The 25,247-nt window shown below is 43.0% G+C and overlaps 1 protein-coding gene across 4 annotated transcripts in view; it reads left to right on the plus strand.

Moving 5' to 3' along the window:
- The window catches only part of PHKA2 (phosphorylase kinase regulatory subunit alpha 2), a 56,275-nt gene that overhangs the window by 12,554 nt on the left and 18,474 nt on the right, over positions 1-25,247 (plus strand). For 3 of the 4 annotated variants that reach the window (XM_053387100.1, XM_053387101.1, XM_053387102.1), the window contains exons 5-23: positions 945-1,113; positions 3,589-3,671; positions 4,329-4,409; positions 5,496-5,594; positions 6,045-6,191; positions 6,369-6,422; positions 7,068-7,190; positions 7,961-8,056; positions 8,278-8,385; positions 8,766-8,844; positions 13,349-13,483; positions 15,419-15,528; positions 15,940-16,084; positions 17,061-17,139; positions 18,389-18,552; positions 20,213-20,386; positions 21,517-21,605; positions 23,223-23,356; positions 24,758-24,914. In XM_053387100.1, the coding sequence (XP_053243075.1) occupies positions 945-1,113; positions 3,589-3,671; positions 4,329-4,409; positions 5,496-5,594; positions 6,045-6,191; positions 6,369-6,422; positions 7,068-7,190; positions 7,961-8,056; positions 8,278-8,385; positions 8,766-8,844; positions 13,349-13,483; positions 15,419-15,528; positions 15,940-16,084; positions 17,061-17,139; positions 18,389-18,552; positions 20,213-20,386; positions 21,517-21,605; positions 23,223-23,356; positions 24,758-24,914 (2,226 nt within the window). The remainder of the gene's footprint in view (positions 1-944; positions 1,114-3,588; positions 3,672-4,328; positions 4,410-5,495; positions 5,595-6,044; positions 6,192-6,368; positions 6,423-7,067; positions 7,191-7,960; positions 8,057-8,277; positions 8,386-8,765; positions 8,845-13,348; positions 13,484-15,418; positions 15,529-15,939; positions 16,085-17,060; positions 17,140-18,388; positions 18,553-20,212; positions 20,387-21,516; positions 21,606-23,222; positions 23,357-24,757; positions 24,915-25,247) is intronic. The other variant, XM_053387103.1, reaches the window with a different exon arrangement.

The following is a 25,247-nucleotide window of genomic DNA, read 5'->3' on the forward strand; positions in this document are numbered from 1 at the left end:
TGAACTTCTTCCAGCAAAGAAGCTCTTTGATGCCTAGTCGCCGCTTACTCTCCCTGCACGGAAGCCTTCTGCGCAGGGAGGGTGTGGGCAGCGGAGGACCCGTGCTCTCCCCGCTGGTCTCCGGCAAGGAGTCATGGAGCCACCTCGCCGATTCTCTCATCTGCCCCCCTTCTCCACTGGTGCTATGCTGATTTCCTTCCCCAGAAGATGGGCTGCTTCTCTGCCTCCCGGGACGCTCTCCGGAATCCCTCTGGAGCCCTCCCTCTCCCTCTGGCTCCGATGGCAGTCCCCTGACAGGTGTGATTAACATTTTGCATAGTTGGGCGCTTCAAGTGGTTAAAATAAAAAACGCATAGTCTCCCTGTTTCCGTCTCCCTAGCAATTTCACTATAGGCACACATGTGAACTTACTGTACACGATCAGCGACTGAGAGATTGTGTTCAATGTTTTTAATTTGACATTTTTATCCTTGGGCTAGAATCCATGACATTTTAGCCCCAGTGCAATGTTCTTGAAATACTTTCATATTCTTGTGTGGTTGCTGAGAATGAAAACACTACCTAATTCTGCCAGGCCCAAATACTGGCTAGGATGATGCCCATTTGGATATTTCCTTCCTTTATATAAGTCCACTGTTGTATAATGTTGTGTAAAGGATGCCTGGTTTCTTTTTAGCGGCTCTGTTTCCCAATTAGAAGCTTCTATCTGTGTGTCAGTCTTCGAAACAATCTAAGAGGCAGACCAACGTGACTGGCTGTTTACAGTAAATTTCGACAGCTCTATTCAAGAGACTTCATTGCTTTGTTGAAGAGGAAATAATTTGTTTTAAGAACCGCCCCCCTGTAAATTATACTGTACCAAAATCTAGACTGAGGCAGAATTATTATTTTGAAAATGTTTATGACTAAAGAACTACTTTCAGAATATTGCTTGTTTTTCTTAGGTAGATAAGGTTGAGAAGTTCAAGCACACACAGAGTACCAAGGACTGCCTGCATGCCAAATATAATACAGCCACTTGTGGTACAGTAGTTGGAGACAATGAGTGGGGACATCTACAAGTAGATGCAACTTCCCTTTACCTTCTCTTCTTGGCTCAGATGACAGCATCAGGTAAGCTACATTGGAACTCATAGTTCTTTTCTAACCAAGGACAGTTATAATCAGCAAGGAACATTTCACCCCTCAAAAAAAAATCACATTTAGTATCAGACTTGCCTTTTAATATAGTCCATATGTCTGCTTAGTTACAGATTAGAGTGGACAAGTTGCCTTCCAGATCTCCTGTAGTTGTTTGAATGGCTTGACCTTCTGTGGAATGACAATGACTAGCTATTGTGTTCCATTTTTATTTGGTTTGGAATCTGAACACTGTAAAATGGTTTTGGCAAGTTGTTCTTGGTTGATTGTTTTGCAAGGGACATCTTTCAACAGGGATGAGGAATCGGGGGCCCTCAAAATGCTGTTGGACTTCAGTTCCCATCAGCCCAATCTAGCATGGCCAATGATTAGGCATGAAGGGGAGCTGTGGTCCAACAACTTCTGGGTGACTACCTCCGCCTTCAATGAAAGCAGCTACTCATTCATGAATCCTTTTCATTTTTGTGCATGGGTACATGGTAACGCATATTTGCAATGTGTTACCAAGGACACTCATCCTATAGATGACTGACAGACTGCCCACCAACAGGTGGTTGTTTCAGTACTTAACAGTCTGTACTTTAAATGCTGCTTATTGCCAAAGAATTATTTTGCTTTAGTTAAGTGTTTAAATCACAGGCATGATGTATGGCACTCATGGGAGTCTGAGATTATGGAATAAGGTTATCACTGGAAAAGCCCATCTCCATTTAAGAACTGAGCATGCATTTTATTTTGGACAATATATTTCACAGAATTAAAAGCCACTTTAAACATTGTCTTGTGCAGTTTGTTACACCTTTCATTGTTTAGGCCATTGTTCTATGGGGTGGAGCGAATGGGTCCTCAACCAGCAGTTGTCTATGGTGTAACACACAATTTACATGCAGAAGTTTTTCTCAGTGCTCTACCAGGAGCATAAGAACCCCCAAATGGAACTATTGACTGGAGTTAAGGTACCGTATTTTTCGCACTATAGGACGCACTTTTCCCCCTCCAAAAATGAAGTGGAAATGTTGTGTGTGTCCTATGGTGCGAATGCAGGCTTTCGCTGAAGCCTGGAGAGCGAGAGGGGTCGGTGCGCACCGACCCCTCTCGCTCTCCAGTCTTCAGGAGAGCCCCACAAGCTCGGGGGACAGCGGGGAGGTGGAACGCCGCCATCCCGCTGTCCCCCGACTTGGCTAGAAGGCTGGCGACGGGGAGAAGCCTGCTCCTCCCCGTCGCCAGCCCCGCAAACTCGGGAGACAGCGGGAGAGGCGCAGCGCGCCCTTCCTGCTGTCCCCCGACTTGGCTAGAAGGCTGGCGGGGGGGAGAAGCCTGCTCCTCCCCGACACCAGCCCCGCAAACTCGGGAGACAGCGGGAGAGGCGCAGCGCGCCCTTCCCGCTGTCCCCCGACTTGGCTAGAAGGCTGGCGGGGGGGAGAAGCCTGCTCCTCCCCGTCGCCAGCCCCGCAAACTCGGGAGACAGCGGGAGAGGCGCAGCGCACCCTTCCCGCTGTCCCCCGACTTGGCTAGAAGGCTGGCGGGGGGGAGAAGCCTGCTCCTCCCCGTCGCTAGCCCCGCAAACTCGGGAGACAGCGGGAGAGGCGCAGCGCGCCCTTCCTGCTGTCCCCCGACTTGGCTAGAAGGCTGGCGGGGGGGAGAAGCCTGCTCCTCCCCGACACCAGCCCCGCAAACTCGGGAGACAGCGGGAGAGGCGCAGCGCGCCCTTCCCGCTGTCCCCCGACTTGGCTAGAAGGCTGGCGGGGGGGAGAAGCCTGCTCCTCCCCGTCGCCAGCCCCGCAAACTCGGGAGACAGCGGGAGAGGCGCAGCGCACCCTTCCCGCTGTCCCCCGACTTGGCTAGAAGGCTGGCGGGGGGGAGAAGCCTGCTCCTCCCCGTCGCTAGCCCCGCAAACTCGGGAGACAGCGGGAGAGGCGCAGCGCGCCCTTCCTGCTGTCCCCCGACTTGGCTAGAAGGCTGGCGGGGGGGAGAAGCCTGCTCCTCCCCGTCGCCAGCCCCGCAAACTCGGGAGACAGCGGGAGAGGCGCAGCGCGCCCTTCCTGCTGTCCCCCGACTTGGCTAGAAGGCTGGCGACGGGGAGAAGCCTGCTCCTCCCTGTCGCCAGCCCCGCAAACTCGGGGGACAGCGGGAGAGGCGCAGCGCGCCATCCGGCTGTCTCCCAAGATGGTTTGGAGGCTGGCGGAGGGCTTCCTCCTCCCCCAGCGCCGCAAGCTCCCAGAGCGATGCCAAAGCTGCGCGCAGCTTCGGCATGGCTCTGGGTCCCGTTCTGGGGGAGGGGGAAGCTCGGGCTTCCCCCGCCCCAGCCCCGTGCCTGGCGGGGGGGAAAATAAATTTCCCCCCCTTTATTTCCCCCCCCAAATCTAGGTGCGTCCTATGGACTGGTGCGTCCTATAGTGCGAAAAATACGGTAATATGTATTCCTAATGGTGGCTCTTTCTTATTTAGGATTGCGTATTATATTTACCCTTGATGAAGTTGCCTTTGTACAGAATCTTGTGTTTTACATAGAGGCTGCCTACAAAGTTGCTGTAAGTATGCTCAAGGTCATTTTATTTATTTATTTCAAATAAAATTGAAATAATGTATTGGAACAAACCAGGATCTTAAACCAACTTCCAACCATTGTTTAAGAATGAATGAATGAATCTTTATTTGCGCCAGCGATCGGCCATAGCAATAAAACAACAATACAATATACAAAGAATAGAGAGAAAAAGTCAATTATATAAAATACATTTTAGGGTTTTGAATCAATAGTCAAATAGTGCATCTTATTCTGATTGCCCCAGCTAAAAACTTTGCAACCTTTGCTGTCACCTGCTCATCTTGATCTGCCAAGAGAAAGCACACTGTGGCAGTGGTTTAAGATTCTGACTTTTTCTTTTAGTGGTAACCATAGTTTCCTGGTTTGGCTATAACAGGAAACTGTGATTAAGTAATCCAGCAAGTATTAAATTGTGGTGTGCCAAGAACGAAGGATGGAAGAAGGGGTAGAACGAGGAAGGATTATGCAAGCAAAAGCCTTGCGCATATGTCAGCTTAATGTGTGAACCAAACCCACTGAGTAGTGTTGCTTTAGTTCTTCTCTCTTAGTCACAATAGTGTATGCACAGTCCACATCTACATATGTGTATCTCTGGATCTGAGAAGTTGCTTTTTAATTCTGCTTTCCTCTTTTGTTTCAGGATTATGGCATGTGGGAACGTGGTGATAAGACGAACCAGGGCATCCCTGAACTGAATGCAAGCTCTGTAGGAATGGCCAAGGTGAGATGGTTGTTGCTTTTGTTGTTCTTTTTTACTGTAAACTAACAATGGTATGGTATAATGATAAATGCAATACTTCTGGTCATTGATTTTTGTGAAACTTACTTCCTGTTTAGTGTTGCAACCCAAGACTATTGCAATAAATAGAAGGTTTGCTATTGATTTCTAATGGGTCTTGATTGTACTTTTCCCAATAGTAAATAGCCACTGTGCTGTTGTTCAATGGATAGAATATTTTGAATTTGAACTAAGAGATGGTAATTCACATTCCTGATTTAAACACACACACAGAGCCAGTGTGGTGTAGTGGTAAGAGCTCATCCCATCGCTCGGATTTGAACCGCCGACCTTCTGATCGGCAAGCCCAAGAGGCTCAGTGGTTTAGACTACAGTGCCACTTGTGGACTTTACCTTTAGTGGTTAGAGTGTTGGACTAGGACCTGAGAGGCCAGGATTCAAGTCCCCTCTCAGCCACGAAGCTCACTGTATGACCTTTGGGCAGTCACTGCCTTTCAGCCCAACCAACCTCACGGGGTTCTTGTGGGGAGAACCATGTCTGCCACTTTGAGCTCGTTAGAGAAGAGGTGAGCTACACATTCAAAAGTAATTAGTGCCACAATTTCCTGGAAGTTGCTGGTGCTGGTATGGCGGTTTGCTGTGTGATATTCTGCTATATGTACTGAGCTCCTTCCATTCAGCGCAGCTGCTTTGCCAAACTTCTATAAGGTGGGAGTGATTTTCAGCCTACACCACCCAAGTAAAGTTAAAAGCAGGCTTAATTCAGTGATCTTGAGAAAATATGCAGCACTTTGAAGCCATTCTTAACTGTTTTTTCTTCCAAGTGAATTTGGTTGGAACAGGCTATTAAAGTCCACTGTCAATCTGCAATAGGGAAATATTGCAATCTCTCTTAAGGGATTCTTATGAAGTAAAGTAAGATAAAGATTTTGTGCCTTTTGGCTATATGTACATACATACATGTGTGTGATTGTTTTAATAGTTATTCACTTGCCATCTCATTCATTACCAATACTTGAACTTTTCAATACTTGAAAAGTTACTGAGCACACACATATGTTTCTGAAGGCCGCACTGGAAGCAATTGATGAATTGGACCTTTTTGGAGCTGGAGGAGGACACAAGTCAGTTATTCATGTCCTTCCAGATGAAGTTGAGCATTGTCAGGTAAATCCAATTCTCCTTTCTATCTCAAAGAAAGTACAGCAAAGCACCCACCCCCTTATAAGCTCTGACTAGCCCCCTCCCCTAGAAATAGACATCAAATTATGGTTGCACCACCAAATTCAACTGGGTGCTATTTTCAGCTATGGAAGCTGAAGATCTGGGAATACCAGCATTTCATAACTGATTGGAAATTCCTATTAGTTCTCATGGTTTTTCATGATAGCAGCCTAATTCTGTTGCCAGATGGGCCAGCCATTGCTGTATCCTGCCAACGCAGCAAATTCCCCTCCCATGTGAATTAGTTTATTAGAAAATAGCTTGTAACATTTTATTTCACAAGTGACCAGGGTGCTCTTTGTACGTCTGATAAAACACTTTGGCATGAAACTAAATGTTTTTATTTTGTCTTTGTCTTGTCTTTCGCTGGTGCTCTGTGTATATTCCGCTCAGTCTATCCTGTACTCCATGCTGCCAAGGGCCTCCACCTCAAAAGAGATTGATGCTGGACTTTTGTCCATTATTTCTTACCCAGCCTTTGCTGTAGAGGATATGAATGTTGTGAATGCAACAAAAAACGAAATTATCACCAAGCTGCAGGTAAGAGTTTCATTTTGGCTTCTGAACAAATCTTCCATTCATTTATCTATAGATGATAAGCTTGGCCATATTTGTTATTAACAGAAGAAGAAAGCATGTTCTGTTTGACTAAGAACAAAAGATGCTTATATAAAATAAAGCAATGCTTTTATACTACAACTAATTTGTTTTTTACAGGGACGGTATGGCTGCTGCCGTTTTATTCGAGATGGCTACAAAACACCGAGAGAAGTACTGTTTCTGAAACTGTCACTCATTTTTATTTGCATGCCACTTTTCCATGGTGAACGTCCAATATCAGAATTGTTTTAAAAATAGCAACCCTGGGGGAGGGGGACCTCATTAGGACTGGAATGTGCAAGGAGATAAGCTTAACCCTTTCCTTCCCTGCTGTGGTCCCAAGGAAAGTTGCTTTACCTTCCTGTTCACACACACAGCAAGGTTGATGTTAGCCCTGGAAATTATGCTTCCATAGGCATCAGTGAGAGCTTTCCACTTGGGGTTAACTTCAGCTGGTGGAAGATTTTTGTCAGAACTGTAGCATGGGGAGAAAGAGTAAACTGACCACCCTGAGACAACTGTTCTCATTCTGATTTAATTTTTTAAAGTTTCACATTAATTGTAATCATTCAATTGATATGACATCTAGATTGGCCCTCAGTGCCAATCTGATATATCTGTACTTCTAAGCTAATTTCAGGTTGCCAAACTGGCATAGTCCTTTGGAAAGCTAAGTGCTGTGTGCAACAAAATGGAACAGAGAGGGGAATGCTTCTGCTAGATGAAACTCCTTGGAGATTTGGCAGAATACAAGCATAATACATTGTGAAATAGCACTGTAATAATAAAGCATGACATGAGCAATTACATTTCTAGGATCCGAATAGATTACACTACGATCCTGCTGAGCTCAAGTTATTTGAGAACATAGAATGTGAGTGGCCTGTATTCTGGACCTATTTCCTAATTGATGGAGTGTTTAATGGAGACAGAATTCAGGTAAGGTACATGATAAGTTGAAACTGTAATAATTATTGTAGCAGGTATTTTATGAATCAGCTAAGCTCCAGTAGTTGGGTAGAAGAGGATAGGCAATCTGATCATTCTCCCTACCTGCAGCTTTTGCACTTACCGTGAGGCATCCTAGACATCTCTGTTTAAAGGAATTAATGTCCTTGTGCTGAGGGGACAGGTAATCTCTGCTTAAGATTTTAGAGAGCTGCCACCAAACTGGACTAAATGATGACCTCACTCAGTATAATACAGCTTCATAGGTTCCCTTTCAGCAGGCTTATATCATGGCACCAACTGTGATATCTGTGTGGCCAGAAAGGGAGAGAAAGACTAGAATGCTTTCCCTCCATTTGCTCCAGTTACCAGCATTATAAGCTATGGGGATGTGCTGCTCTCCTCACACAGTGCTGCCTCGCCTCTCACCTGCAAGGTCTCCTGCACAGCAGCACTTCACGTTAACTCAGTAGCAGTGCGTGTGGCACAAGAGATGGGAGCTCTAAACTCAACCCTGTGGCCTTAAAATTGTAGCATCAGGTGCTTCATTCATTGACGGTGACGAGAGAAGGCCTGGTCTTTGTATGCAAGGGATGTTGGGCTCTTCTTATGTTCTTTTGTTCATGGGGTCTCTGACACGGACACTTTTCACAAAGAAGATGTTGCCAGCATTCCCAGCACTGCATAGGTACTCTTCCAGTTGTTAAAAAAACCAAAACCCATGAGCTTCAGTTCCTTGGTCCTTGTCTTGTACTTTGTAGGTACAAGAGTACAGAGATGCTTTGGAGGGGATACTCATTAGGAAAAAGAACGGGATTCTTCTGATGCCAGAACTATACGCTGTTCCTCCAGATAAGGTAAGACAATGTGGAACATGTCTGGTTTTGTAAATTATCGACCTCTGACACACCATGTGCTTCACCCAATTATGTATGAATGTTGTGTTGTCCATTTTCTGTGATATATTTTAACCATTGGGATTGTATTCAGCTTTAGATTTTAACAAGTGCTACACCCTCATAAATCCTCGGTACGTGTGATGTGTGAACCTGTTCGCATTCTTTGTTTCATTTGCTAGGTGAATGAAGAATATGAGAATCCTCACACAGTGGACCGTGTCCCAGCTGGAAAGCTTCCTCATCTGTGGGGCCAGTCATTGTACATTCTTAGCGCCCTCCTAGCAGAGGTAACTATGTTTGACACAGCTTTGACAATTATGACAGGTTCCTTTGACCTTATCGTCCCCTTTTCTAGTTGCATTAGAGATCAGATTTCTTTCAGCAGTGGCTGGAAATAATTTTCAAACTGGAAAATTATCGGAGCCAACTCTGCCCACTTAGACCAGCCTTCTTCTTAACTTTGGGACTCCAGCTGTTGTTGCATGCCAACTCCCACCAGCCCTAACCGGTGCAGCCAATTGTGAGGGATGTGTGGTCCAACAACATATTGGTACCCAAGGCTGTCCGAAACCTCAATGGTTTTGCACGATCATGAAGCTTCCTTCTTCTGTGCCATTGTCCAGGAATGCACTCGCTTAAATCTGTATAATTTTCCTCACCTTCGCAGGGATTTCTGGCTACTGGTGAAATCGATCCATTAAACAGAAGGTTTTCAACCGCTTTTAAGCCCGATGTTGTTGTTCAAGGTTGGTGGTTATTGTTACACAATTTTTTACTTAACCCCAGCACAAATTAAAGGAAAAAGGAAATAAAAATGATGTGCTTTTACCTCTCCATCAAGCGGATCTCACACTCGTCAGTGTTCTAATACATAAATAAAATAGCAGTATGCTAGGAAAAACTACTGGAGGTCACTGCCTGGGGGAAATTGCCGTCCTTACGTTTCAGTGCTGGTAAGCAGTAGTGAGGGAAGCGGGTAGCGCTGTGGGTTAAACCACAGAGCCTAGGTCTTGCTGATCAGAAGGCCGGCAGTTCAAATCCCCGTGATGGGATGAGCTCCCGTTGCTCGGTCCCTGCTCCTGCCAACCTAGCAGTTCAAAAGCATGTCAGAGTGCAAGTAGATAAATAGGCGGGAAGGTAAACGGTGTTTCCGTGCGCTGCTCTGGTTCTCCAGAAGCGGCTTAGTCATGCTTAGCGGCTTAGTCCACTGACCTGGAAGCTGTACGCTGGCTTCCTCAACCAATAAAGTGAAATGAGTGCCGCAACCCCAGAGTCGGCCACGACTGGACCTAATGGTCAGGGGTCCCTTTACCTTTACCTTTAAGCAGTAGTGAAGATGCTGAGTGTTGCAGCCAGCACTGTGCAAAGCATATGCTGCTGTGTGGATACTTTCTCAGGCTGATGTTGTGCAGTTACCTGTTTTTGTAGGAAGGTCAGCAGTTTCACATTTGAGTTCATCAAGAGCTCTCAGAAGGGTACTATCGAAGCTCAGCTATTTCTTGATTTCTTTAATTTGTGAGGAAACCATCTTTGTTGTGTGCCTTACTTCTTTAGCTTCCCTTCTTCAGAATGTCAGTTCAGACATGGCTACCTGCCCTGTGTCTTTTGCAGTGGAAATAGACCTTTGGCTTAATTAAGCAATCTATGGCTCTTTAAACTTTGACTGCAAAGGAAATGTTTAAAGTGCAATATGCAATGTGACACTAGATGGCAATGGTGAGCCTTATGGAAAATTCAATGTATTTTTTAAAATGCTTTGAAAAAAGCATTTTCAGAATATTTTTTACATGTGTAGATTCCACCTCTCTCTCTCTCTCTCTCTCTCTCTGTTACTATGATATGTATTTTTTGTGTTTTATATTGTAAACCACCCTGTGGTCCTTGGATGAAGGGCAGTAAAAATTCTTAATAAGTAATAAAAATAATAAAACTATTTTTTAAAAAAAATAATATTTATTACTTTTAAAGCTTACAAGAAAAAAAGAGAAGAAAAAAGACGAGAAGAAAAACAAAAGAGAGAAAAAAAACAATACAATATATAAACAATACAAAACGCAACCTTAACACATTAAACTAAACAAAACAAAACAACAACAGTTTAAAAACATACATCATACCATTTCAATACTCTATCTTTCATTCCCCTGTTTCATCGACCTCTTTTCACTTCCCTTTTTGTATTCCACTTCTGTTAATTGTTTCAGCAATTCCTTTCCATCTTTCTCTATTTTTTGTCATATAATTATCTTAACATATTTTTAACCTTATTTTCCATTAATGCTAAAGTACTTATTTATGCTTAACTCCTTATAACATTTCTACTAAAGCCATAAAATTTCATTCCAACATTTTTCTAACACTCATTAATTTTACAGTATTTCTATATATAAACTTTAAACTTTTCCAATCTTCTTCCACCATCTCTTCTCCCTGGTCTTGGATTCTGCCAGTCATTTCCGTCAATTCCATATAGTTCATCAACCTGGAGATCTTCTGTCCGAGGCTCTTAACTCTTTTCCAAGTCCCTTCTGCAGGTCTTCTTCATATTCTTTGATGCTGAAGAGCAGATCTCGGGGAGACTCCAACCTAACAATGCTTTTATTCCTTCTCGACAGGTCAGCCAACTCTCCATAGTTAAAACTAAGGTCCATATAATATTTCAGGACATGTTTCAAAATTCCTCCAAATCCAAAGGCCCCCACAACTCCAATCACCTCCTGACCCAAATCCAGGTCCCAAAGGTCAGTAAATCCCTGCATGAAGGGATCTATTAAACTTTCCTTCTCCAGTCCGAGCAGGGCTCCGATCCTCAAAATCTGACTTTTTCTATATTCAGTCATAAAAGGCCTCAACTTATAGTCCTCAATTTGCCTCTGTAAGGCTGGGGCTCCCACTTGTATTACTTTAGGTTCAACAACAACAACTTTCTCCTTCGTCTTCTCCCCAATTTGTCCTGTCAAAGTAGATTCCTGTGTCAAATCCTGAATAATTTCTGTATTGATGTTCACTTTTTGTCCCAAATTAATCACTTTTTGTCCCAAGTTATCAATTTTAGTAGTCATAACATCCGTCTTCTTGTGGAGCTGTTCCAGCGAGTAGCTTATCTTACATAATGCAGTCACTAAGGCTTCTTCTGTCGACATTCTTAAATGGTCCAAGGTCAATCCCTGATTCTCACAGTTTCTTATCTTGCAGCTGGAGATTCCCCAGCTCCACTCTTGTAAAAGTTTTAAAAGCTCCCTCTAGAGGGAAACAGTCTCCACTTGTATCAATCCTTTCAAGCACAGTTCAAGCAATAAAGTTAGTTTCAATTTTTAGTTACTTTTCCTCCTTTTTAAACGCAGAAGAGGACAATGGAAACAATATATTTCTCTTATTTAGCTAGCTGTCAACATACGTTCTGTTCACAGTCAATGAACTCTCCCAAGACGTCAATCTTACTGGCAGCCCGTTTCCACGTTCAGAGCGGTGGTAATTTGATTTTCATCACTCTCTCCTGCAGGCTTACTAGGTCCAAAATTTCCCCCCTCTTCTCCTGCTTCCAAGGGGGGTTTAATGATTTTAACCGATGGAAATTTAATCCTTTACGAAAGGCTTTCCAAGACTTTAGCTTGCAGCGTCTTTGCTTCAATCTATTTACAAAAGAGGAAGGCGGACTTCCTGTTTGAAACCTTCCCGTTTCGGTGCCAAATTAAGATGTTTAAAGATCCAATTTTCCGTTCTACTCACGGGTAGTTGTTTAAAGTCCAATTGTCCACAGGAAAAAGTCAGTGCTGTCCGGCAACAGCAATGCGGCTTCACTCCGTGAAAGAAGCAGTCAATTCGAAGCACCGCGCCGCTCACCCCACGTTGCTCCGGATCCCCGAAACCGGGTTTCCCTGCGAGTAGGGGAGGCGCAAAAGGTGCCAGCCGAATCCCACGTCCACAGGCTTCTCCCGCCTGTGGTTTTTAGTGGGTCTCCGCCTTCGCCGTGGCGGCCAGACCCTGATTTCCACACAGCGGATTCCTCCCGATCAGAGGAATTCCACCATTGCCGGAGGCACTAACCTGGAAGTCCTAAAAATAATAAAACTAAAAGCTGCAGGGAATTCATCTCTGCAATCTCCTTGGCACACCTTTTAACTTTCCCGTTGTCTAATGCTCCAACCACTTCCCTAACTGGTTCCCTGCTTCTGAAGTAGTCAAATGGTATTATTGTCGCTATCATTATTATTGTTGTTTCTTTTAGTGATATGCTTCTGAACTTCTTTACTTTCTTTTCAGTTATTTCTTGTCCCCTTGCATTTTAGTTTCCAAGTTTATTTCCCTTTTTGTTCTTTTCACTTGGGCAAGTCTTCCATTTTCTGAAGGAAACCTTCATTGATTCTGCTTGTTAACTACCGTACTTTTCTGTCTATAAGACGCCCCCTTGTATAAGACTCCTCCCCATTTTGGGGGACTAAATTTTAAGAAAATGAGAGGAGATGGCCCAGAGTTGTTGAGCCTCTCCCCCCACGCAGCTGCGGGCAGGAAACACTCCCTAGATCGTTTCCCACACGCAGTGGCATCGGGGAAGTGGCGCTCACGCCAGCCATCTGGTTTGCAGGAGCGCAACCTCCCCTGATGCCGCCACGCATGGGAAACGATCCAAGGAGTGCTTCCCATGCGCAGCAGCATCGGGTGAATTTGTGCTCCCCCCCCAAAGACCTGGCTGGTGGCTCACAGCTTATCCCCCCCCAGCTGTGGGCAGGAAACACCCCCCAGATCGCTCCCCATGGCATCTGGGGAAGCTGCGCTTCTGCCAACCAAATGGCTGGTGGTGCGGCACTTCTCCCCCCCACCATGCTACTATCTGTGTATTGGACGACCCCAGTTTTTTGACGTGATTTTTTAGTCAAAAAACCTCATCCAATACACGGAAAAATATGGTAAGTTGCTGTCATCTTAGACTCAATGGTAGCTTTCTTGGTCAGTTTCGCATCCATTCTAAGCTGGGCTTCTATTATTGTAGTGTTAGATAAACTCCAGTATGTCCAAACGTGTCTTTTTTTATGTTCCCAAGCCTCAGGAAATACCCATGTGGGATAGCCATATAACAACTTTCATCCTTCCTTGATTATCTTAGGCAGTTAGGTACAATGGAAAAAAATGTCGCTTATATCCTTCCTGAAGATTTGTGTATCTATAGTATAGTATTTCCAGATGACTTTTTTTTTTTTGCTTCAGATATTGAAGTGTTGCTCTTTATTATAATTTTTTTCTCTTGTGCAGTAAATGTCATAGCAGAGACAAATGAAATTAAGAAGCTGTTGAGACACCATGGAATCCATGTTCAGAGCATTGCTGACATTAACCCGACCAGAGTTCAGCCAGCACGGATTCTGAGCAATCTGTATGCCAAGCTTGGTAGGTGATGTAACAAAGGGATTGTGAAACCTTATCATTTGCTTACCCATCTTTGCTGCTCAATTCCCGTGTCATTTTCTTGTTTGGAATGCAAGTTTAAAATCACATGTCATTCTGAACTGAAATTGTGGGGAAGTACAGTGGTACCTTGGGTTACATACACTTCAGGTTACATACACTTCCGGTTACATATGCTTCAGGTTACATACGCTTCAGGTTACATATGCTTCAGGTTACAGACTCCGCTAACCCAGAAATAGTACCTCGGGTTAAGAACTTTGCTTCAGGATGAGAGCAGAAATCGTGCTCTGGCGGCGGCGCAGCAGCGGTAGGCTCCATTAGCTAAAGTGGTGCTTCAGGTTAAGAACAGTTTCAGGTTAAGAATGGACCTCCGGAACGAATTAAGTACTTAACCTGAGGTACCACTGTATATGTATATGCCCGTTTTAATTCTGAAATGTTAGCACAGTCCGAAGTTCTGTAGCTCACCAAAGCACCATCGCCACATTCTCTGTGACGCATAATGTGCCCCTTATATGCTTTGTTGGAAACTCAGTTTCATTGCCTCCTGAATTTCCTTTTGTAAGGCACACCATATGATTTAAAGGGGAATGGAAGCATGCCTCTGGCTTCTCCACCAATGCTGGCTCCTTTTCCTCCAGCCTCTGTATGTTGAACAAGATTTGAAGAGGGAGCTGATGTAATTTTTTTTATTAAAAAAATGCTCCTTCATGCAGTTAAGCAATTCCATTCTGCGGGAACCTGATGCCATAGGAGCCTCCGTGAGCACAGCCACTTCTCCTTTCAGACTTTCATTCACTGGTGTGGAAGTCAGGTTGGAGCCGGGAAAATGGGCACAAACGCTGGCAGTGAGATATCTGTGTGGTCCTACCCCCTGTCAATCTCATCAAGCCCCTTCCTGTGCACACAGGAAGCTCCCCCTGTAGTTCTGAGCCCAGGCCTGAACACCAGTGTGCTGGATTATAGCAATTGCTTTTTTTAAAAAAAAACCCAACACAAATCTTTGCAACAGTAAAGACTTCTATAGTAGATATGCTTTCATAAGCTTTTCTGTTACCATTTAATGATAAGCAGATAACAAAGCAGTTGAGTGTTGGCCAAGAAAATTCTAGCCATAGAGATTTTAACCATTCTTCTTAAACTTATCTAAATAAAGCCAGAAGAAAATATCAAAACACTATTTATGTAAAATGTTTTTGGCCACGAAATATGCAGAGCACTGCTTTCATTGATCTGACAAGAAATTGTAACGGAATTGGGCAAAAATGTTCTAGTTGGGACTGTGTTGTGTGTTAGAAAAATAATTGGTATTAGAAGAACCAGGGAGAGGCTTGCAAATTTTATACACCTCTTCTCTATGCCTACATATAGGCTCGTGTTACAATATTTTTATTTAAAAGTAGGATCGATACAATGCTTTTCTAATGTTAGTAACATTGGCCTACTTGCTAATTCCACTCAAAAGGGTACTACAGTGGTACCTCGAGTTACAAACGCCTCAGGTTACAAACTCCGCTAACCTGGAACAGTTACCTCAAGATGAGAACGTTGCCCCAGGATGAGAACGGAAATTGTATGCCGGCGGCGCAGCGGCAGCAAGAGGCCCCATTAGCAAAAGCACGCCTCTAGTTAAGAACAGTTTCAGGTTAAGAACGGACCTCCGGAATGAATTAAGTACGTAACTAGAGGTACCACTGTACTGATTTCATGAATTAGGCAGTGCCTTTCCACGAAATTTCATGCTTGAAGCAGTGCACTACTTGCTTTGCAAAAGAACAAGCCTTAAAGCCTTTTGGAATATAAGGATAATGTTCATGATTTTTATATCTTGCTTCCGACAGCAAACTGTTTAAGACTAATTTGTGTTGTATAAGAGCAGAAGTAAATGTTAGCTGTATTCTTTTGTTCTTCCAGGCCGCAACAAGAGCATGAAGCTGAGTGGAAGGCCTTACCGACATATCGGTGTCCTGGGAACATCTAAGCTCTATGTTATAAGAAATCAAATATTTACTTTTACCCCACAGGTGAGCTTGGAAAGCTTCCTGTTTCCCAATTGCTGGTGAAACACTTTGCTTATTTACATATCCCTTCTTGACGTTATGTAGGCTGAACTGATGAAACTTGTACCAAATTCATTCCAGCCATTTACACACGGAAATGAAATAAAATAGGAATACTGATAAGCTCATCAGCTTTCCAGAAAGAGAAAACTAGTCTTGCTAATTACACATGCCAGAAGTGAGCACATAGGGATGGGGATCTTCCTGAGGTAGCTAGAGAACATCTCCCCATCAAGGATGGGGGAGAGTTGCAGGTGAAGTCATGGGGTCCCTCATCCCTGGGTTGTGATGAGCTTCCATAGAACTAATGGTAACAAAGCTTTTGCCGAGAAAGAAATCTATAAGCACTTGTCTTCAATTTGTTTTTCCTTCCAGTTTATAGATCAACATCACTTCTATTTGGCTTTAGACAATCGGATGATTGTGGAGATGCTACGAACAGAGTTGGCTTATCTTACTTCATGTTGGAGGATTACAGGAAGACCAACCCTCACTTTCCCAATAACCAATACAATGCTCAGTCAGTAACATGTGACCTTTATCATATGACCTTGTATATTATGGTCGGACCCAGCTTTTTCTGAATGTTCATGCCATTTGCAATAGAAGCTTTTTCATTATTTGTTTATTTTACATTCCATACTGGATGAAAAATAAGAGGCAGGGATAGATTCTATCCAACAGAGAAACAAACGACTTTCTGAATATGCAAGACCACTTTTCAGGATAAATTTTACATTAATCTGGCTTTTTTTTTAAAAAAGGGGGCAATTTGAAGCTGTGGGTTGTGTATTTAAGTTCCAAAATTAGTATTATTATTTTTTTGTTTCACTCTAAAGTGCTTTCCTCTCGTCCATGGCCTTAGATTTGATGCTGCAAATAGCAGCAGCCTCTTTGAGCTGGAGTTCCCTAGCAACCGTGTTCCCCACTTATGGAAATAGCTACTGAGACATCTTTGTGTATCCTTACCCTGCTCTTCATAGGGGTACACCAGATTAGAGTGAAGATAAAAATATACAGTTCATGTAGTGAACAAGTACTCTGTGAGCATAGCACCAAAATGGAAGACCATCTCCTTTATATGCAAGAGGTTCTAGGTTCAACCCTGACATTGCCAGGTGGCTCTGGAAAAATACGGCTTTCTGAAACCCACTGCTTGTCTGTGTAGAATAATACCTGGCTAGATGGTTCACTGTTGTTCCCAAACAGATTTAATAAGTGAAGTGGTAGTAAAACAGAATGCCAGTATATGGTGCACATATGGTGCACATTGGAACTCAGTAGGACTGAGTTAAAATGCCTATAGTTGAGATTTCTCCCCCTCCCCATCTTACAAAAGGGAAACTCAGACGAGTCAGCAATACACTTTTTCATTTTTTCTTTTGGTTATTTTATTTTTAAAAAGTATTCCACATTGGATATGCTAACTTATTTTTAAAATGAGTTGATAAAGGAACCTATTGCCAAGATGCATGTTTTGTTTTCCTCTTTTTTAGCCAATGATGGGTCTGACATTGATCCAGCAATTCTTGCCACAGTAAGAAAACTTGGGGATGGCTACTTTGGAGGGGCCAGGTAGGTGCCACAATCCCATTGACGCCTGAGGATATTCCTCATTCTCTGGCTTTGACAAAACATGTCATCAGACTATTGTGTTCTCTGTCTAGTGTTTCATAGGTTTGCCCCCACTAGTCTCTTTTGAGCTGGAGGTAGTCGCCGTACTTCCTGAGTCATTTGTCATTGTAGAGTTGTGCGTTAATCATGTTTGTTTTGTATGCTGTTCTGAGGGCAGGAAAAGTAGCATGCATATTAAAGGTAAAGGGACCCCTGACCATTAGGTCCAGTCATGACCGACTCTGGGGTTGCAGTGCTCATCTTGCTTTATTGGCCGAGGGAGCCGGCATACAGCTTCCAGGTCATGTGGCCAGCATGACTAAGCTGTTTCTGGCAAACCAGAGCAGTGCACGGAAACGCCATTTACCTTCCCGCCGGAGCAGTACCTATTTATCTACTTGCACTTTGACGTGCTTTCGAACTGCTAGGTTGGCAGGAGCAGGGACTGAGCAACGAGAGCTCACCCTGTCGTGGGGATTCGAACCGCTGACCTTCTGATCGGCAAGTCCTAGGCTCAGTGGTTTAGACCACAGCACCACCCGCGTCCCAGGCATGCATTACCAGAGAGCAAATTGCATTAATGGAATTTAATTTTGTATAAATGCACATAAGTTTGTGGCATGGGAGTTACTAAAAAAACAACAAAAAACTTGGCAGGTTGCACATCTATTCAATGGAAGTTGCTCTCAATTAAGCATGTACAGGCAAACACTGTATTGCATGCATTCAAAGAACACACAACTGTGCACACGTGGGCCTTTCTTCAGAACTGGAAGAGGTTGCAACAGGGGAAAGGTGGGCTTATGCATACTCTACTGACATGCACAATGACCTGGAATGCAAGTCCCATGCAAATTGGGGGGTTGCCTGTATCGGATTGCAGGCTTAGCCCAGTGTGTTGTCTCTAAGTGGGCAGTTAGAAACCTTGGAGTAGCTCTCAAGCAGGGTGTGGTCTTGATGGCTATTCCTGTTGTTTCCCATAGCATCTAGTAATAGCATCTAGTAATGAAAGAAAGAGTTGCTGCCAGCATGGAGACCATTTAGCTATGATTGTATAGAGCTGTGCTTCCCTCTTCTGCACAGTGCCAACAATAGTCAAAAATATAGCAAATGCTGATTATAGTGGGAAAAGGTTTATATCTAGTGCAATAAGCATTCATATAAAATGATGTTCTTTTCTCCTTTGGCTGCTTTGATGTTTGTTCTTCAGGGTGAAGCTGGGCAAGTTTTCAGACTTCCTGACCACTTCATTCTATACAAACCTCAGCTTTCTGGACCCTGATTCTGATGGAAAGCTCTTTGATGATGACAATGAAGGTTATTCCAGCCCTGAAAGTGGATATGAACTAGATTATGCAGACTTCGGCAACAAAGGTAATACTGGTTTTGGTTTTTTAATGTTTCAAATTATACACACACTTGCCAAAGTAAACACATCTCAAAGCCAATGCCAGAGGAATATATTTTAAATCGGATCATAAAGGAATCGTTGGCTTTCTGGAGAGGTTGTTTTGCCCGTGCTGGTCTTGAAATTTGTATTTGGGGGATATCTAACAGCATGTTTTAAATGAAATGTACAGATAGGTGGACGTAACTATGAGTCATTCTTCATGGTCTCAGACGGAACTCTATCCCAGTTCTCTGGGCTCTGTGTTTGAGGACCCTCTTCAAATACAGCCTGACAAAAGCCGGCTGAGTATTTTTGGTGGCATTTTTCTTGACTGAGGACAGTACTGTTCATGTTTCATCTAACTAACAGTGGACATTTAAAAAAAAAATCAAACACTGTTATTTAAATGTTTGCATATTTTTAAGCTGCCTGGGATAAGTTTTGCGTATAGAATATGTCTTCTATATTCATGTATTGTTGAATTGTATTTATTACTGAATTTGCTATAAATGTTGTTCTGTACTGTTGCGGGGGAAACTGTTACCTTGCAGCCTTCTGATGAGGCTCATGGTATGCTGCTATTTCCTTATATCCTAGTCTCATTGTAGGATCTCTCTTGTCTCTGAGGACCCTCCCCCCCGCCCCTTCCTCTGTGTGTGATTAGAGAGAGGTGTAGCAACACAGTAGGGCCAGAGTGATGGAGGAATCACACTGATAGAAGTGGGAGAGAAGAGACCAGGAGTTGCAGAAGGCCACAGGGAGGAAGAAATGAGACTGAGCAGAGATGGAGATCCGAGGGAGAAAAGGAGAAGCCTGGGATTTGTGTTGGATTCGTTGTCCTGGCCCTAATTCCTTCACAGAGGAAGGGCTGGGAAGTTAACCTCTTCCTGAACAATAGAAGATGATACTGTGAGCATCTGTAGCAGCTGCAGATGAGCAGGGTGTGTCAGGGAGAGGCAAACGGGAAAAGATGAAAGGACAGAAACCAGCAGTTATAGAGAGCCTAAAGAGATTATCAGCAGCTTGTCGTCTGACAGTCAGTCTGACGTAAAGGGGGAGGAGGATGAGTCTGGGACAAGTCATGCTGTACACAGAGGAAGTAAGGGGAGGAGTTTGCGCAGACTTGCATGCTGGGTGAAAAAAAGGAGGAAGTAAGATTAGAGGGAGCAACTGCGCACAAGGGGAAGGAGGTTAATGGAAACGCTGGAGATGTACGTTTGAACTTTGTCAAATGAATCAATTGTTTGGAACTGGCTGGGAGCCCGGAGTCTTATCTATGGCCAGCTGGACAGCACTAAGCCTCTGACAGGGTGCATGTGAATGGTGTGTGAGATTGGTGCACAACTGCCAACAGGAGGGCCATTTTCGGCCCGGGGGGGGTGAGTGGATTTACATGCGCTCACCGACACGCACGAAGATCCGGAATGCAACCCCCGTGCAAACGGGGAGTTCCCTACATTGCCTTGCCATGGCCTGAAACATTTAATCATTGTATCTTTTTCTTTAACAAATGACTTAGTGACTATTTACTATTATTGTTTTACCTGTGTTGTTTTTCCGATGCCAAAAGGTGATGTCAGTCAGAAGGAAGTAAAGTTCCAGTGTCTCTTTCAAACTGATTTCCTTTTGAACCTGTTTTGACAGAATCCCAGGACGAACTGGACCAGTATATAAACACAATGTTACAGAGCACTGCTCTTAAATCACACTTGCCTCCGATATCAAAAACATCTGGTTCAAGCTATGTGTTTAGTGCTGCTCATTCTACCAGAGAAATACTGTCAATCATGGCCAAGACGAAGGGTCTGGATGTTCCCAGTAAGTTTTTACAGCATTTTGAGTTTTATAACATTTCACAGATGAAATAGCTGTAAATGCTAAATTGATGCTAAAGCTAAGAATAGTGTTAAAACGGTTAGTTCATGCTAATTGTAGTTACCAAGAAATATTCCTTATAGCACAATTCCTTTGAAATAATGTTTCATTTTCTGTGTAACGGACAATTAGCTTGTCATCACTGAAGCTCCAAAGTTGAAGTGGACATTATGATGGCATGTACAAATGGGACAATTTGCAACCAATTTCTGTTGTCAAAAGTTCTCAGTAATAAGCATCACATTGTGACCACATGTGTAAAGTCAAGAATAAAAATTGAAAGCTACAGAGAACTCTCTAGTCCACTGAGCTGATGAATAAGGGAGATAAGTGCATAATCAGATTGTAAATGATGAAAAAACACACTTACAAATCTGAAGGAGGGAATATGTCGTGAAATATTTGTTAAAATCATCATTACTGTTGCCAAGGGACATCATGGGTCAATAGGTGCTGTACGTCATTTGCGAGGTGCTAAAACCTAGAAATACAGTGAAAATTGGGACAGAACTTGATAATTAACTGCAAATTGCACAGAGTATTAGTTGGATATACTAGGGAGAAAAAGTGTAATTTTCTGCAATGTGAACATGCCTTTAAAGGGTATACACACTTAATGCTTAGCGTTCTGTCCAGTGTTGAACCAAAGCATGCTGACATTAACTTCTGCATTTTAAGATACTATCTTTCTCCAGACATGAAAACATGTTAGCATATTACAGTGATTGCTGATTTCAGGTGGGAGAAACAGAGAGATTAACTGGATGTTACATATTTTTTTCTTCCTACTTGGGAAGGAAGTGAGTTGGAGAAGAGGAGGGGAAAGGATACTTAACCCTTTCCCTACTTCCTGCTCAAGCACTGCTGCCCTGGACTCTTTTGGGCAGGGTATAAATTTAATGAAATAAATCAACATTCTGAATTGCCCCCCTCAAAGCATCTTTCTCTGTGCCAGTATTTTCTTGTACTGCACGACTAGGTCCTTAATATAATGTTTTAGTATCCGAAACACTGTGGGCTCTTACAATAGCACTTCTGTGTACTTAGAATGACCTGGTTTGTTTGCTTCCCAGATGTTTCGATGTCTTTGCCTACAAAGGTTTTGAACACCCACCGGAAATCTCTGAACCTTGTTGACTCACCACATTCACTGGTGGACGAAGTAAGCCATTGCAATGTTCACATTTGGAAAGCATAATGACCTACCTCTTTGTTTACCGTTTTAATCAATAGAAGTAGCTGAAAAACAAATATATCATGTTTCACTTGTGCATCATTGAAACAGTTTATTTTATTTAAAACATTTGTACTCCACCTTAAGGAGTCCAAGGTGGCTGACAGCAAAATAAAGCCCTAATTTAACAATGCAACATATTGGTTCCAGAAACATTAGAACATTAAAATATGGCGGCAGCAATCAAAGTTATTGGGTTGCATCCAATGGTGTCCATGCACAATGGGACTTCTTCCTCTGCTCATTCTTCTTCCAGAGCAGACTTGGGGGTGGGGTGTGCATGAGGGACTGTACAGGGGAGGAGAGGAAGGGGAAGCCCCATTGTGTTATTGGAACTCTGCTCACACAACATGGGAACCCATTCCAATCCATTGAAATCAGCAGATTAAATCCAATACACTAGAATAACTATCTACAAACCAGAAGGTTTTTTCATAGGGAAGGCTTTTGGAAGGCTTTTCAATAGTTATGGAACTGAAATTGTTCCTGCAAAAAAGGAGTATTAAAAAAGTGCACGAGTGACTGAAAAAAGGTGGAATCACATTAGTATGGTGTGGGAAGTAAGTGGAAATATTGCAGCGTTGTAATCTATTGCTCGGATGTTAATTCAATGGTCAGTTCAAGAAGCAGAGGCAGCCTTCAGAAGGCTTGTTCCTTGCTTCATGACGAAAGAGCTGTTAGTTCCTTCCTTTCAGACCACACCAGGACTAATGATACATAATTGAATCTTCGTAACTGCAACGAATGCAGGCTGGATTCCCTGAGACCAGGAGGACTGCATTCTAGCTCCTGCAGAATTGCTCAGCGCACAGCTCATTTATTTGGGGCGTGCAAAACAGCAGACACATGGCTTGAGTACACATTGCAACCCTTTATTTTTGGAATAAGAGACTCCCTCCCCTTTTGGTTTTCACTTCTCTTCCGCTTCAAAGCAAGGAGGTCACCCTACACATGTACAGCCCAGCCTGCTTACTGTTTGAAGGCCCATGGGTATTAAATGCAAATATTATTTTAAAAGACAAAACTAATTTTGCTTGAATCTCTTTTTTATTTAGTTACCCAGTGGTGGTTTTATTTTAAAGCACACACTTTAGAACTTCCAGCCAACTCCCTTTTCATCCATATACCTAGAATAAAGTTAGTTAAACAAAATGTTAAAAGTGTTCAGAAACACTGTGTCTCAATTCTGTACAGTGGTACCTCGGGTTAAGAACTTAATTCATTCTGGAGGTCCGTTCTTAACCTGAAACTGTTCTTAACCTGAGGTACCACTTTAGCTAATGGGGCCTCCTGCTGCTGCCTCCGTACCGCCGCCGCACAATTTCTGTTCTCATCCTGAAGCAAAGTTCTTAACCTGAGGTACTATTTCTGGGTTAGTGGAGTCTGTAACCCGAAGCATCTGTAACCCAAGGTACCACTGTAATTGCATATATGTGCCCCTCACGTTTCCCAGGGAGTAATGATAGCTAATGAGTTACAGAGCAACCTTTCATGTTCAGGCCTTTTTTGACTTTTGGTCATTTAAAGTTTGTCTTTGATTAATAGGAGCCGGAGGCTGTTCTTCAATTGCCAAAAGATGCTCACGGCGATTTGGACTGTGTGAAATTAGTAGAGCAGTTAAAGGAATGTCCCACTTTACATGACCAGGCAGATATATTGTACATCCTGTATCTAATAAAGTAAGTTTCCTAGTATCTTTGTAGCAAATTTTGTTTATTTTTAAATGGTGGCATTTCTAGGAAGTAAAAGCACCCAGCTGTACTAATGTTATGTGGGATTATTGTTGTTCATGACCCTGATAGTTGTGACCTCCCTTACGGCAGGCATGGGGAAAGTGGCCCTCCAGATGGATGATTCCAACATCTGTCAGTCCCAGCCAGCATGGCCAACGGTCAAGGATTATGGGAGTTGGACTCCAACATCTGGAGTGCCACAGGGTTCCAGCTTCTGAGATGGGTTTCAGCCTTCAGATTACTGTTATGTATTCCTAATGTTTTATTACAAGGTTTTCATTTCCCATTCTGTTGCCTTTTAGCACACCCACAAAATTGTCTGAAGTGCTGTCTAGTTTCTAGCCAGATCTTCTGTATTAATGTTTGCAGAGCTGACCATTCCACTTGTCGCAGTGCAAGATGCAGTAGGACACCTGCCTCTTGTTTTCGTATCTGGCTATTTTAGGGCTTGATGCTACATTCATGCAAAGTTATTTTGAGCGGTAAATGGGAACTTCGGGATGGAACTTCCCACAATCACTGTCAATGGGATTTTATTTTGCAATAAACTAAAAAATACAGGCTACCAAAACACACACACATAACAAAAGTACTTTAAAAATTAAGGAACTTGATGATTACTCTCGTTAACATATCTTGCATATGTTTGTAGGATGACTTAAATATCATAGTCAGGAAAAGTATAGGCTTCTGTACTTGCTTGGAATTTGATCAGAAGCTTGAAGTGCATCTTTGTAGAAATAAGTGGGAATCATGATGCCATAATATCTATTTTTAATTTTTGCTTCATTGCTTGTTAGCTGGCTGAATAATCATTGTATGTTATCACATTCTCTCGATTTTTATTATTCTGCTGCAGTGGAGTTCCAGTTATATGCTGTACATGGCTTGACTGCTATATATTTCTGCTTAAGAAAGTTATGAAGGCACATGAGGCTACTACTATGTTGCTGAAGCTATGCAGGTCTGAGTTTGGCAGTGTCTGGGTGGGAGATCACTTGGGAACCAAGCATATGCCACCTTGGATTCCATGAAGGAAGTAAGGAGAGACATAAATGTAATAAAATTAAACAATGTCTTACATTTATGTTTCACCTTTTTCCCATCATGGAGGGATCCAGGATCATTAGATTCAAAATGATGAAGCATCACTTTGGAACTCCAGTCTAATATAGAGTTCTTGCAAGTTCTACACACTTTCAGCTATTTCCCTTATTTCTGCAATGAAAATGTCCTCTCTCTCTCTCTCTCTCTCTCTCTCTCTCTCTGTGTGTGTGTGTGTGTGTGTGTAATAGCTATGTATTAGTTTATAAGTACATCTAACCATTTCTGGTTTTGCATTTTAAGAGGCCTTGACTGGGAAACATGTCTCTATGGCCAGTGTGGAATCACAGTTCATTGTCTTCTCAATGAGCTCTACAGCAAAGCAGGCCTGAACCAAGAATGGGGGCTGATCCGCTATATCTCTGGCATACTGCAAAAAAGAGTGGAAGTCCTAGCTGAGGTGCGGAACAAGTATATATCATTTATTTGTTTACTAAATTTGTATGCTGCCCTTCATCCAAAGATCACAGGTCATAAAAAATACATGAAATGAGAATACAAAATACATAATAGAACAAAAACAAACAAATACCCCATCTCCCACAAACACATTTAAAAGGCCATAAAATGTTAATCAACCCAAGGGCCTTACCTGTTCCATTTGCTCTTCTTTTTGTCTTTGGGAGTGAGGATACGTATGCTTTTGCTGCTAGAAGAATGTTCCTGCAATACATTTTGCAACTTGTTGCTAGGTTTTATTTATTCTAAAAAAGATGGGTTGTGTCCAGCTAAG

Source organism: Podarcis raffonei, chromosome 4 (assembly GCF_027172205.1).
Source record: "Podarcis raffonei isolate rPodRaf1 chromosome 4, rPodRaf1.pri, whole genome shotgun sequence".
Taxonomy (NCBI): domain Eukaryota; kingdom Metazoa; phylum Chordata; class Lepidosauria; order Squamata; family Lacertidae; genus Podarcis; species Podarcis raffonei.